We start from the raw sequence: 16,061 nt of genomic DNA, 5'->3' as shown, positions 1-16,061 counted from the left end.
CCCCCCCCCCCTTTTGTAGAGACCTATCGAAATTCAAAATACTTTTAAGTCTTTAATACTAGATGCCGATTAATCATCGATTTTTCGGTTCTGAACTGAATCAAAATTATGGCCTATAAAATAAAACCATATCAATTTACTATGGTGTGATTCGATTCAATTATAACTGGTCAGTTTTGATACCGGTAAACATTTTCAGTTATATATTGACACCCTTAGATTGAAGCACTTTAATGTTAATAATGGTGGTAAGTGCTAAAGGGAATTGGGTCTTTTTTTTCTTCTTTTGTCCTCTCTTTAGTGTTTAGTAATCAAGAGAAAAAAATAAAATAAAATAAAAAATTTAACAAAGAGGAGAAAAGAAAAGAATAGAAAAAAAATGAAATGATAAGAAAATAGAAAACGTATGTATATTTGGCTATCATTAAAAGAGAAAAAAAGAATTCTTTTTTTTTTTTAATGTTTTCTTGTGTTTTTGGCAGGATTTTATTTATTTATTTATTTCAACAAAAGAAAACTTCACAATTCCCAAGTTGAATTTTGAAATTCAAAAAATGAATCTTCTTTTGACTCACGACATGCCAAGCACAAAGAGAATTTCTTAAACCAAGAAAAAAGCATAAAAAGAATTTTTGTATTTTTTTTCTTTCCTTTTCTTAGCTACCAAACACAACTTTAAGCTTCAGGTTTTCTCTATTTACGTTTCTGGGCAAAGTAGAAAACTAGAGGTCCTCATTTTCAGGATTTTGCTGATACGTTGCGGACTGATCCAGAGTTCCAAACTCCAGAATTATATCAAAGATTTCAAAACAAACTCAAAATTGGGGATCAAATTGGATTAGAATCGCTTGGAATCAGTCTTAAGAACCTTAAAAATTATCCTTGGATCTGAAAACTCAATAATTCTTGAGTTTATTGAAATGAATCTACTGAAATTGGGATCGATGATGTTTAATTTTGATCCAAATTGATTAATTCACCGACTCCATTTATAATTTTCTTAAGCCGTGATAAAAAAAGGCAAAGCTAGTTGGATCATGTGAGTTTATACTCGAGTCAATGGCAAGCCAAACTCTGTAGATTTGTCAAAATGGATAGTGTTTTTTTTTTTTTTTTTTTAACCAAGGTGTCCTGGCCAGCTTACGCACACCTTGACTAATTCTCGTGGAGACTAGCACAGCAACCCATCTGTGGGTTACTCAGATGGTTAGGGCAAATTAGAGATTGTGTGGATAGACGCACGGTCTAATGTTCAATTCTCCATCCATACATCTGCAATTTAAGTGGAGATCGTGACGGATTTGATCAAAACACCAAATTAAAATATGCCTAATAAAGGGATACCCAATAAGGAGGTCCTGCTGATTACTAGGAATGTTATGATTTTGAATATTTGTTTTGTCATCAATGAAAACAAATGTTAATCTAGTTTTTTTGCGTTAATTTAAATCTTCACCCTTAATCATTCTACTACTTAGAATCCATGGACTCTTAACATCATTAATTCTTATATAATAATAAGGGAAAAAGATTGCATGTGATTCCTCTGCCCAGACATAGGGAGTGGCGAAATGACCATCTCATCTCATGAAAAATGAAAATTCAACCAATGTTGATATTTTTGTGTGTGCTCCCATTGGTCTTTGCATTGGTGCAGGGGTTGCCCTGTCATTTTAGGGAACATTCTCCCTAATAATAATAATGAGGGAAAAAAAAATGTTATTTGATCACATGATTCTTGCACACATACATAGAAGTGCATAAAATTACCACTCATCACCGCCTTTGAACTAAGCCTGTGTTTGGTAGCCAATAGAAGAAAAGAAAAAAGTACTTTTTTTGTACTTTCTTATTGGGTTAAAATTTTCTCTTTACATTTGGTATATCTTCATCCAAAAGAAGATTCAACTTTTGAAATTCAAAATTCTTCTTGGGAATTGTGAAATTTAATTTTACTTTAAAAAAAATCTTACAAAAAACATAAATAAACATAAAAAAAATAATTTTTATTCTGAGTGAAGTCCATGCGAAAATCAAAATAGGAAAACGGGGTCATTCACTGTGTAATAGATAATTAAGTGCCTTTCTCCAGCTCACTGAAACTTTTTTTCTCTCCCCCTCCTATGATTACATAACAATAATTGCTGTAATTGGAGTGGAGATAAAGAAAAGATCAATTTACCAAACCCTTACTACCATTAAAATCAGTAAAGTTCCTCGACGACTGAAAGAAAAAGATCCATATACCAATCCCTTTCCCCACCATTAAAGTAAAGAGACCCTTCCCCGATCCACCGCCATTAACATCAAAATTAAAGTGACTTAATCAACTGACACAAACAAAAGAAAAAGACCTTCTACCAAAAAAAAAAAAAAAAAAGAGAGAAAAAAAGACCCTTATTTATCAATCCTTTACAATCATTAACATTAAAGTGTCTCAATCAAAGGTTGAGACCACTGTTAGTTAAAACGGGAATGGCAAAAAAACAGAGACGTACGGTACGTGTTTTAAACGGATAAAAACGATGAACGGTACGATCTAAAAAACAGGAAACATCAAACGGACGAAAACGAATGGTACGAATATTAAACGTGTAGTTTTCAAAAAAACGAAACCAAAAAAAGGGCAATATATCATCATGTAATTTGAGAGATTATTGCCTGTATACTTGCATCTAATATTCTAAACTACATCAACATCAAACATTCATGCATATATCATCCAAAATATAGCATCCAATGTAAATTCCAAATTAAAACATAATACACCATATTAAAAAAGACATGTCCAAAATATATAAAACAAAAACCATCCATCCATATCATCCAAGATGTCTAAAGAACTCAGTATCATTATAATAGGTCCAAAGATCAATGATAAAAAAAAAAAAAAAAGATCAATGAGGAGACATTAAACTACATGAAGTAGATCCTCCATCAGCTCCAGTGTCAGATGGTTCAGGTTCCTCGTACGTCTGCTCAAGCCTCTCCATTTCAAGCTCAAAGTCTACTATAGGTAAGTCACCAAGATTACCTAAATCAATAGGCCTTATACCATAGCATCTTCTTCCAGAATATGTATCGCCCAATTCTTCCAAAATATACCTGCTAGGGCTTATTTACTGCCAAAATATGTGTCGCCCAATTCTTCTGGTTAACATTTCTTTCTGCAAATATGGGTTAGATTTTCCTGTGAATACTTGTGGAGATTAGTCAATATTTGTTATGATTTCATAAATCAGCACATCATATCAAGGATCACAGGTGCCTTCCATCAATTTTTTTTGATTGATTTGGGTCGAAAAGAACAGAGGAGGACGAAAGAATTGAAATGGAGAACCCAGAAGCAGCAGCAGCTGCACAGAATCACGTCTTCTGTGGAGTTATATGTCGGCGGTAACCGGGGTTGGGTTAAAGCCACCGGAACCGAGACTGAGAACTACAAAGAAGAGATCGAGAGACAGAGAGAAGATCGAACCTGTTCTATGTCGACGGTAACATGGGTTGGGTTAAACCCATCGGAACCGAGACTGAGAACTACAAATAAGAGATTGAGAGACAGAGATAGAGAGACAAAGAGAGAAGATCAAACCTGCAAATTTGAGTAGGTTTTATTGCATCGATGACGGATACGAAGACGGGGGAGAGGAGGAAGAAAGAAGAGGAAGAAGATGCTATGGTATATGGTTCAAAGCTCTGAACTCTGAAGTCTGAACCGTCGTCAATCCGCTGCGGCTAACATTCGTGAGCCGCCTTCCGGTAATGGCTCCGTTCGCTCGGTTTTTCCTAGGTTGGAAAATCGTGTCACGAAAGAAGGGAGAGATGGAGTCACGGACTCACCGGAGCACCGGACTACGGCTACGGGCACAATTTCAGAACTCAGAAATTCAGAATTAGGGATTTGGGGAAGAAAACGAAGGGAAGGGATTTGGGGAAGAAATGAATTCAGAAATCTTAAAACGTTTTCTTCGGTTTTGGTTTTTTTTTTTTTTTAAATAGTATGATAAAATTTCCATTTTGCCCTTACAAAACGTATACGCGTTTTAAACGTGCGTTTAAAACGTGTTTAAAACGTTTTATACAGCCGTACCCGTTTTTTCCCGCATTGTATGGAAGCATACGGTAATACGCGTTTTAAACGGCAAAAAAACGCGAACACGTTTTAAACGCGTTTTAACTAACAGTGGTTGAGACCCTTGGGGTTTGACCAAAACATCCCTTTCATGTCCCTATTGACTATGCATTACGTAATGGGCAAGAGGTATGCATTACGTATGCCCATTACGTAATGGACAAGAGGTTATTACTTAGTCACGTAACCTTTACACCAACAAAGGGGAGTCAATGAGAGCTCGCATAGAAACATTAATATTTATATCATCTTTTAGGCTATGTTTGGTAACCAAGAGAAGAAAAGGAAAAAGAATCTAAAAAGAAAAAGAAAAAGAAAATAAAAGAGAAGAAAATAAATGAAATGGTGAGAAAATAAAAAAGTATGTATGTTTGGTAGCCAAGAGAAGAAAATAAAACAAAATAAAAAAATTCAAAAAATTTTGAATTTTAGGAAAGAGATAGACACATAGGAAATCATTGTGTAATCATTTATTTTTTGTTTTATTATATTTTCAAAGAAGAGAGAGATTAAGTAATTCCATGTATAAATCAAACACCGAATGAGATTCAACTCAATTGATGTAATTGGGAGGTAGTCAATATCTTTTCTCAAAATCATGTTCTTCCTCTTATATCTAAAAAAAAAAAAAAATCTCTCGTATCATTATATATAACTACTTTTCATGTACCACCATAATAACTCCCTTCCACTACATGCCCACTCACATGATAACCCATTAACTACAGCAGCACTGACATATGATAACTCATTTATAATTGACACCTATTCATCACAACTCATGCATGGAAATGACTTAGTTTTTTGACAAAGTACGTGACCTTGGGGAAGCCTTCATTTCCAATATCCAATACAAAAGAGACTATAGGTAAGGAGCAAAACTATAAAATGTAGGGGAAACTCAAGCAGGGATCGTCCAGAAACTCAAACAGGGATCGTCCTACTGATAGGGTCAATCATTAAAAAATTATTAATGTTAACAAAGAAGGCAACAATGTTACCTTAAGGCTCACGAGTGCAAATCTTCGATACAATCTTAGCCCTTAGACAATCAATACTTTTTGCCATTATAGTTTTTCATTCTTGCTAGAACAATACCGCCTCCAAATACATCAAAACCCTAGTTTCTTGTACCTGTTGTCAGTTAAAGGCATCATTGTGTTGCATCTTTGGCTTTGTAATAAATCTCAATCATATTAATCACTATGTATTTGGTATCTAGTTATGTAAAAAAAAAAAAAGTAGCACAACCAGTTTCTCTTGACTGGACAAATACCTAGCACAGAGAAAGTCTAGCTGATCGCAAAATAATTGTGGACATGTGGACCCAAAATCTGCCTCTCATTGTCAAGTTTCAGCTGAATTGGAGTTAACCAAGTGGAAAGATAAACCACTGAAAATCCCAACACTATAGAAAGTGCATGCCAATGCATGGAATGACTGAAAATACATTCAGTCTGAAATCTGATACAAAGACAATATCACTATTCCTTAAATATCTAATGGCTTAATTTATCACACTACCCTTTTCACTTGGCACAACTATATGTTAGAAATACTTACCCGATGTTGAGAATTACAAGATCGATATTGTTGAGATGCACTCCTTGGTTGAAGCAAGATGAACTGATGAAGAAGATCGGCACCAATTGTTTAAGTCAAGGAATCAAACAGGTTGAGTCGTATCAAAATAGATACTCTCCTTAAGATCTGAAGCACCCCCTACAATAGTACAATTGGGGATTCCTGCGTTTTACCTCCAAGATAAAACAACCACTGAACTCTGTCTAATTGTACATAGACTATGATCCTTAGGGAGAGTAAGGCTAGGCTCAATAGTTCAAAAGAATAAAACCAAACAATAATAGAGAAAACCAAAAGCCTCTTTGAAGTAGGGATTGTCTTATTATATATAGGAGAAGAAGGGTCACCTCTAATGTGTGCTCCCAAAAGCCATGTCTCTTTCATAATACATGTCTTTTGACCATTCAAACATGTTTTCCAATAGTCACACCTATTGGTCACTTATGTGCCTATTAGGAAGAGACAAGCATACACTTTGATAAAAGAAAATAATATTTTGAATCTTTAATTTTAAAACTATTAAAATCTTCCAACAGGGGGGAGGGGGAGGGCGTGTGCTTGACCTGATTGCCTGATATGGGCTGAGGCTGCATCTTGAGGGCGCATGCTCTCACATAGGCTAGATGATGTGGAAGCAAACTCCTGGATCGATCTCAGCCATTGTAATAACCTCAAAACCTCAAAGCCTCAAAGGTAGTCCATGATTTTCCAGTGAAAATCAAATCAACTGTTGCCCTCCACAGCGTCCAGCAAATGAATGAACTCAATCCTATTGTTTGAGGCTCGGTTTGAGTTGGGACAAAAGAGATGCGGGAGCCAAACCAGACCACTCTAACCCTAGCAAAGGGGCAGCCTAAAAGAATGGCAAAGTGTAGCAGGCCCAAATCCTCTTCCAAACCGGGTGGAAGATATTAGTAAGGAGGTCATAATTCCACGTCCGGTTCTGTTTATCAATGAGCTCTGACACAAATTTTCCTCATTATTAGGATGGATCCAGGGGTATTAGCGCACATCCGACAAAAGCTGTTGTTTCCACCTTTGCGATTTGTTCAATATTTTGTCATTGATAGGTCTAAATAGCTCAAGATTGAATTACCTAAATTTACTATGTATATCTAATATGATTTATCAACGTTTAAATGTTAAAATCAAAACTGAATCATTTATTAAACGATTTCAATTTTAAAATCAAACTTGAATATTTATTGAAATGAATATTTAATATCTGAAAAATCAGTAGATTGACTTGTTGAAATCATTATTATGTAGGCTTTTCAAAAGATATTGTGTCGTTGATTTGGGCCTTTGGGGTGGATGATAGGGGAATCTTTTTTAATCTTGAGAAAATTACATTGCCACCCTTGAACTTTGGCATTTATTGAATGTCACCCCTTGGATTTTTCGAAACACCAAAGACACCCCCTAAAATTTTAAAAAATTTCAAATCAGTCCCTACCGTTAGCAAACACTGTTAAGTGATAGAACCTCTGTTAGTTTTTTTACAAAATGCCCAAAATACCCCCAACTATTGTGAGTGGACAATATTACCCTCTTTTTCCCTTCTTCTAAACTCACTCTCACTCTCACTCATACAAACCTGCAACTTGACTGCTCCCCTCCGGCGTACGATTGTGAGCACATCTCCCCACCGGCATGCAATCGTGAACAAGAATTACCAGATAAATATTAACCTCTCTTTCCCTTCTTATCCCTCTTACTACTTACATCCTTTGCCCCCTGAACCCATCTTTCCATCTTTCGCTTATAAATAAATTTCTATTGGGTTCTTGCAATTACCGTGAAAGAATGGGTTTTGAAGCGACTGGAAAGAACGGCTGGAGCTCTTGCGTCAGAACTTTCATGGCGTTGGTGTTTGTGTAGCAATTCATTTTCTATGCAGCGACCGTAAAGGATTTCCCAGATCCGTTCATATTCGCTCCAAATTAAGTTTTGGATCTACCAACGTGAGCTTCCCCTGATTCTAAAACTGTCTTTTTTTTGTTAGCATTTATTGAATCAGACGGGTCTCTGTTCTCTCTTCCACTGGATCGGGTTTCTAGAATTCCCAAATCCTTGAGTTAATCAAAACACTTCAATCTCTGTAAGTTTCACATCTGGTTTTGAAAACATTTGAGACTGTTCTTCATTTCTCAAGAACATGCCCAAGGGAATGATGCTGCTCAAGTTGGATAATCTTTTGAATCAGGACCCAAGAACAAAGCCCTTCGTTTTGAAATACAAACTGATCAGGCCGTCTTCTACAAGGACTTCTCGGTTGCCATGGAAAAGCTTAGTGTGTTTGGCATCAAGACGGGTCGCAATGGAGAGATGCGATGGCGATGCGGTGATGGAAACACATTACAATCATCTATTATCAGAGTCCTACCTTGTTGTGACCACATTGAAATAGGCTATCCGTTTAACACTATGATCAATTCAATCGATTCAATTTATTCGTTAACTGATTTTTCTATTGATGGTGATGTGATGAACGTTCGTAAGAAACCCAGAAACAAAAAAAATTGAGAGTGTTTGATGCAGATTTCTTCAATTCATTCTTTTCTGTGTTGTCAAATTCTTTTGGTTGATCGCACGCCGATGGGGAGATGTGCTCATGATTGCACGTCGGTGGGGAGATTTGCTCACGATTGCAAGCCGGAGGGGAGCAGTCAAGTTGCAAGTTTGTATGAGTGAGAGTGAGAGTGAGAGTGTTGGTTTAGAAGAAGGGAAAGGGAGGGTAATATTGACCACTCACAATAGTCGGGGGTGTTTTGGGAATTTGTAAAAAAACTAACAAAGATTCTACCACTTAACAGGGTCTACTAACGGCAGGGACTGATTTAAAAATTTTTGAATTTTTAGGGGGTGTCTTTGATGTTTTGAAAAGTCCAGGGGGTGACATTAAATAAAGACTAAAGTTCAAAGGGTGACAATTAATTTTCTCTTTAATCTTTGATTGGGAAGTCCAAGGGAGATTCCTTCCCTTTGTTACCCATTTAAAAATATGTATGTTCAATTAACAAATTTTTTTGGTAAACAATAAAAAAATTGAGAATGGAAAAATAAAAATTGTGATTTGTTATTTAATAAGAATGGAGTTACAAACCAAAAACAGAAAAAACAAAAAAAAAACCAATAAAATAAAGTATGCACAGAGATCAAAGATGTTGAGTGAGGTGAGCAAAGAACAGAGCTGAGAATCAAGAAGATGTGTGGGACTCATTCAGGGTCGATGATATCTCTCTCTCATTCTCTCATCTCATGTGACGCTTACAGAGAAGCTTGAATTTCCTCTTCCATGACTTCAATCTCTCCTGTCAACGATGGGACAATTAACCCTTCCGCGTTTCGAAGTTGGAGAGGATTCTGCTTTAACCTGGGACAGTCTCTCACCCTCACTTCTTTAATAAGGGGGCAATCCAAGATGTGATTGGAGTACAACTCAGCCAGTAATGGTAGATCTGTTAAATTTAAGTCTCTCAATCTTGGGAAGGGGGAGATGATGATGACTCCTCCACCATTAACATTACTCTTCCTCCGCCCTTCCTCCAACACCAGCTCTCCTTCTTCCTCTTCTCCTTCAATTATTACTTCCATTCTCTCACACTCCGTAATACTAATTACCTCCAAGTTGTTGAACAGGCGTGGCATTCCCTTCGAAAAGACCATCTTCAAGCTATTGCATCCCCATAATCCTAACGTTTGTAGTTGAGCAAAGCAATTTAATGGTGCTAGACTAACACATATCCTTTTCAATTTTGGCAATCTTGTTAGCCATAATACCTTAAATGAATCTTGTTGGTAGACATCCTCCTCTGTTCCATCCAACAGCACCTCCAAATCCTCACAATTATCTATTTCAACATCACCTGCAACACGAGTGGGCACCCATGTCACACCCAAGCAATCCTGAAATCTTAAGTTCCTTAGATTTGGGGATTCATTGAGAGCTTGTAGAGCATCTTGTTTTATGACTCTGCAACGTCTCAGCCTTAAATACGTCATCGTCTTGGCCAAAGGTTTGAACCAATCAGAAATAATGACATCTTCAAAGAAAATGGAAAGAGATGTTAAAGAGGTCAAGCTGGAGAACTCTCCCACATCATGAATCATATTAATGGAGGAGGAGGAGGAGGAGGAGGAGGAGGAGACTGCAGCACTCATTTTCCATTTTATTTTCTCTGCTTTATACAATCCCAATTCCTCCAATTTGTGCAAACGAGAAATTACCCCCACTGGAATAGAAACTTCAGAATATTCCACATTCAAGTATCTTAAATTGCTGCTTACACCTTCCACGCATTCAGATCCCAGGATTTCCTGGTCCAACTTTCCACACCAACTCAAATCTAAAAATTGGAGTTGTCGGAGCATTCCCAGTTTAGGCAATGCTCTCAACTTTCTACACCACTGTAGCCTTAGCACAAGAAGATTCACCAAACATGATAAGGAATCTGGGAGATATTCCAAATCTGTGTTAGAAAGATCAAGTACGCTAAGATGATCCATGTGTTGGAAGAAATTTGTTGGGGGAATTAAATTGTGAATCACCTCCGCGTGTAGAAATGTGTATCTGTATAGCAAAGTGTTTAGTTTTGGGCAACTCTCTCCCAACTCCGGCAACTCCTCTATTTGGGTATTTATTAGTGAAATCTTTGTTGCATCTACCCACTCATGAGCCTTTGGTGCCTCTTTAACTGATTCACCATTCCTAATCAAGAACTTGGGGCTACTATCGGACTCCGAAGATGTAATCCAAAGTGCGAGCTCTTGCATCATATCATGCACCCTTACACTACCTTCAGACCCTCCATCTTCCAACATGCAACTAATTTTCAAGCTCTCAATCAGATCCTCACATTTATCTCTAGCAGCTTTCAAACTCCCTAATCTATCTATTAATCCCTCTCCAACGCAATAATTTAACATCTCATCTTCTACCCTTATGTCATAATCTTCAGGGAAACAGGCACAGTAAAGAAATAGACTCCTAAGCATATCATTCTCTAATCTATCGAAACTGAATTTCAAAGGAACAAGTACTTCATCTATCATACCTCGGAGATCTTTAGCTGATTGCTTCATTTCTCTTGAGGCATTCTTCCACACCCCAACTCCATGTCGATTTGCCATTGCCCGGCCGACAGTGACAATTGCCAGGGGAAGACCCTGACACCTTTCAACAATTTTTTCAGCGAAGCGCTTTATGTCATTGGCAACAACATGTTTACCAGCTACTTTGACGAAGAGCTCCCACGACTCAGCTTCAGACAATGGCTGCACTTTTATTGTTTGACTAGCACCCATATCAGTGCAAGTATCTTGATTTCGGCTAGTCACAAGAATCTTGCTCCCTTTGTTGTTTTGAGCTGGGTGAGGGATTCCAACATCCTCGAGCTTTATTTTTCTCCACACATCATCCAAAATTATGAGAAATTTCTTCTTGCTTAAGGCTTCGAACAATGCATCACCAGTCCTACCATTATCTGGTAATCCGATGCGCTTACCGATACTATTTTGGATACTAGGTATCTTGGGAGTGGCAGACACTGTGACCATTATCACAGACTCAAAACAAGAATCATTCTTGAAGTGATTGTTTACTTCTTTGGCCAGTGTGGTTTTACCCACTCCCCCCATACCATATACTCCAAAGATACCAATTTCTGGATCACCTATACAATCAAGCATCTTCTGCAGCATGCGTTGAGTTGATGTCTGGTTCTGGAATGGCTCGGTTGGCATCTCTATCACAGATTTTAGAGAAGGAGGCTTTGCCACAACAAATTGTTCACTGAGCCTATCAATAGCCTTTTGCTTGAGGCTTAGAGAACTCTTGCTCAATTTGTAGCGTGACCAGTAGTTCACACACCAACCCCCTGCACACCTTCCTTGATTGTACTTTGTTTCTATGACTTGGGCATCCTTATCGATTCCATCTACAGACTCGAACCAATCGTGTGCTACGGCAGTCTTCTCTTGTCCAGTGTTTTCTGCTGCTTTTAGAGTTGTTTCCTCATCATCCCTCCTTGCCTTCAGCTTTCGAACTACATCTTGAAGGTCATTGACATTGTTATTGGAGCTTTTCAAGTAGTTTATCTGTCGACCAAGGGGAGCAATCAGATATGTGTCAATAACACCAACAAATGGCCCAACGAAATCCATGAGAGCTTGGTAAAGTGGACTAAAAGGGATAAAACAGAGTAAATGAGAATGGAGATATGACTGAAATGGTTCAAAATGTAAACACAAAGATGAGACTCGTAGAAGACAAAGACAACTTGTGAAGATTGGGAGAATGAAGTTGTAGATAGAGAGAAGAAAGGGAATCGTGGAAATAGTAGCAAGAGAATAATATTATGAACCAAAGATGATGAAAGTGAAGATTTGAGACTTAAGAGGCCCAATATATAGCTTGCTAGGACATGGTGATTAATTTAGAAGCTAGAGTGCCTTTATCCTCAATTATTCTACTACTAGAATCCTAGGTGACTCATAATGTCACTAATTCTTAAATAAATGCTAATAAATGTAAAAGAACATTGACAGTCTGGCATTCCTTACACTTAGACACAGGAGGGCACGGAAAGATTGTGCTACCCACCCCCACCGTGAGCTCAAGGTGATCCCACACATCGGCGTAGAAGGAGCCACAGAATGGGTAGAGTTCCTCTACCCTAATAATACTGAGAGAACAAGAACGATACTTTGTAGCGTGGTTTCTGTGCCCAGACATAGGGTGCACGGAGTTACCACCCCACCTTAATTGTGTGAACTAAAAAATCCAAGAACTATTTTTGATCATGTGTGAACTCTCATCGGCTCCTGTGCTAGTGCAAAGGCTACACGATCAAGTAGCAATCTCTTGCCCTTATAATAATAATAATAATAAAGGAAAGAATGCTACATGATCACGTGACCCCTATATTAACAGGAGAGCCAATGAGAACGTGCATTTAGGCATCCCAATATATAAGAGCAATCTCTTGCCCTTATAATAATAATAATAATAATAATAATAATAATAATAATAATAAAGAAAAGAACGTAGCATGATCACGTGACCCCTATATGAACAGGAGAGCCAATGAAAACGTACATTTAAGCATTCCAATATATATAGAATAGGGCGTGGTGGTCACTTTCTACAGCTTCATTGAAGGCAGTTAGATGAGGTATGCTATTTGCATGCGTGATATCACGTTTGGAATTTAAATAATCTCATCGCCTAAAAGAAAATTATACCAAAGCTATTGCAACCCCACCACATGAAGGGACGCTTTGGCCAAAGCAATGGCGCCAATTTCCCCATGTTTTGATGGTTCTTATCTTTTTCGTCTGTTTTCGGTGGAAAAATGAGACGAGGCAGCCTTTGATTGAGGCACTTTAATCTTAAATGGTGGTAAGGGATTGGTAAATGGGTCTTTTTCTCTTTCTGGCCATTAAAATTAAGGCACTTTAATTTTTATTTAATGGTGATGGATTGGTAAAGGATCTTTTTACTTTAATGTTAATGGTTTAAGGGATTTGGTCAATGCTTTTTTTTTTTTTTTCTTTTCCTTTCTGTCCGTTGATTAAGGCACTTTAATTTTATTATTAATGGTGATAGATTGGTAAAAGGTCTTTTCACTTTAATGTTGATGGAGGTATAACGAAAATGGTTCAACTGCTTGATTATACAAGTCAGTATTCGACATATATCCTTGTTATTTTCAAATATACTCTTATTTATATTTGAAATGACAGAAGATGGGACATATATTGGATGCTAACTCGGACGACCAGGTGATCGTACGAGTAGACTAGTAAGGGATTGATAAAATGTGACTTTTTTCTACTATCGATCTCTTTAGCTTGACATGTTTTTGTTGAACATTTCTGAGCAATGCAGAAAACCAGGATTTTGTTTATACGGACCAGACTTTGATCCAAAGATGTATCAAATATTTCAAAAGTTAGAATCAAGAATCGAAATGGATTAGAATTTTTTTTTTTATCAACTGGAATTGGTCTCAAAAGCCTTAAAATTGACCCTCAGATCTGAAAACTAAACAATTCTGAGGTTTTATGAAATGAATCAATATATTGAATCGACTAAAATTGGGATGATCAATTAATTCACCGACCTGATTCCATATTTTTGAGACCATGATCAAGGAAGGTAAATTTAGGTGAATTTTGTGAGCTTATACCCATGTCAATGGCTTCTCAAACTGTGCCAATTCCATTTCACTGTCAATTTTAACAAAATAATAACTTCAATTAACCCAACCTCATATTCTTAATTAAAGAAACCTTTGCAGAAACCCTTTAAACATATTTTTCAGAGCCAAAAAATCTACCTTTTTTTAAATGATCTCAAGGGTTCTCTATTTGAACACTTTAAATGGGGTTAATTTCGAAAATTGTATCTTTTTTTTTTTTCCTATAAATTGTTAGCAATGAGGGGTTACAGGGATGTAGGAGAATGGTGGGCACTATAAGAAATGTTATTTTAGGCGACGACGATTGGCGACGGAAATTATTTTACTGTCGCCTTAGATTCTATATGGTGACGGTAAAATACATAATGTTGCCTATTATAATAATGATCGACGGTAGCTGAATGTATGTCACCTATTCTAATAATCAGTGGCGGTTAGAGTAGTTATGTCACGGAAAGTGTATTTGGACGACACTTTTTTCTTTTTTTTTTCCGTCGCGGTAAATCTATTATGGACGACAGTTTATCATTTACCATCGCGGAATGGAGCATTTGGATGACACCTCTTGTATTCGTATCTAAATATGGTTTATGGGGGACGGTTCATTTATTTACCGTCACGGTAAATCTTTTATGGATGACGGTTTATCCTTTACCATCGCAGAATAGAGCGTTTGGACGACACCTCCTTTTATCTGTAGCTAAATATGGTTCATGTGTGACGGTTCGTTTATTCACCATCGTCGAAAATCTAATTGGATGACGGTTTATCGCTTACCGTCGCTAAATAGAGCATTTGGGCGACACCTCCCTTATATCCGTAGCTAAATATTGACTATTTGGAAGTTTTTCAATTTCCCGAGGTTTTCTTTTCATATTCGCAAGAAACCATCGACTATCCTCTCTCTCTCTCTCTCTCTCTCTCTCTCAATTTCCCCATGTCTGCAAGAAACTAAACCTTTTTGCTCTAAATCTCTTCTTCACTGGCTCTTGATCGAATACCCTCTCTTCTCTCTTTTTGTTGCCCCAAACCTCATTCTAGATCTAAAACCCCCTTATTTTGTTCTACCCAAAAAGCAGTGCTCAACTTGAACAGATGGAGAAAGGGTTGAAAGGTCTAAAGGTTCAGCCGTAAACGGCTGTGATTTCCACTGGAACTGTTGCCGCAGCAGCGGGTTTACCATTATTCTGCTACACCAGGCGAAGGTAGGGAGAAAAAGAGGATAGAGAGAGATTAGGGGAACTAACATCTAATGGTTTTAGGTTTATGCACCTTTTATGGCTCCTAACCTTTCTATAGCATCGCTATCTTTAGATTTAAATTTAGCTAATGTGTAATATTTTGGCGCACGTTGAATAAGCATTGGGCATCTTGTAAAGGCGTACTTTTATGAGGCATCTTATAATTTGAGGTGGTTAGTTTGAAGAGAATCAGTATACTTTTATAATATTTGATCAGTTTAAATGGGTTAAATGTTCATGTTGAGTATTTTCTGTTTAAGGTTTGCAAAGCAAGATTTCTTTGAGTTTTTGGATTTCAATTCTTCTGGTATTCACATGTTAATTGCTACTTGCAATATGTATCAGTGTATGTTTGTACTCGTATTTGTTTTTTTCAAGTATAAATGAAGCTAAGAGGATTTTCATTTTTGTTTTTATTTATTTTTGTCAGGTGCAATGAAGTTCAATAGAAATTTCAAAGTTCCAGCTAATTAAGAGAGGTGGAATTGCAAAAGATGACATTCAAATAACTTGTCGCAAATTATGTTTCTTTGGCAATGTGGACAACAACAACAATGTAGTTTTTTTTTTTTTTCTTTTATTTTGGTGTGTATTGGTGAATCGAAGTGGTGAACAATTGAATGAAGTATATGTATTGACCTATTGAAAGTATGATGAAAGACGATGAATTTTTTTAATATTATAGTACACTTTTTTCATTTACATGAAGGTATTGAATTCTAGATGGATGTGTTTTTTATGAAATGAGCAATGTATGAATGTAACTGCAGGTAAAAAAAAGTACTGAATTCTAGATGGATGCGTTTTTTGTGAAATAAGCAATGTATGAATGTAATTATAGGTAAAAAAAAAATTGCAACGCCACCCCTTAAACTTTGGTCTTTATTCAATGCCATCCCC

The 16,061-nt window shown here is 36.9% G+C and overlaps 1 protein-coding gene across 1 annotated transcript; it reads right to left on the bottom strand.

Moving 5' to 3' along the window:
• Nucleotides 1-8,824: 8,824 nt before the first annotated feature.
• On the bottom strand, nt 8,825-12,065 carry LOC122067241 (disease resistance protein RPS2-like). Its single transcript, XM_042631075.1, has one exon. It carries the CDS (start codon nt 11,879-11,881, stop codon nt 8,987-8,989), a length of 2,895 nt encoding a protein of 964 aa, XP_042487009.1. The 5' UTR covers nt 11,882-12,065; the 3' UTR covers nt 8,825-8,986.
• Between the last annotated feature and the right edge of the window lie 3,996 nt (nt 12,066-16,061).

Source organism: Macadamia integrifolia, unplaced genomic scaffold (genome assembly GCF_013358625.1).
Source record: "Macadamia integrifolia cultivar HAES 741 unplaced genomic scaffold, SCU_Mint_v3 scaffold2776, whole genome shotgun sequence".
In the NCBI taxonomy this organism is placed as follows: Eukaryota; Viridiplantae; Streptophyta; class Magnoliopsida; order Proteales; family Proteaceae; genus Macadamia; species Macadamia integrifolia.
The sequence above is the reverse complement of the archived record's forward strand: the minus strand, read 5'-3'. Positions and strand labels throughout refer to the sequence as shown.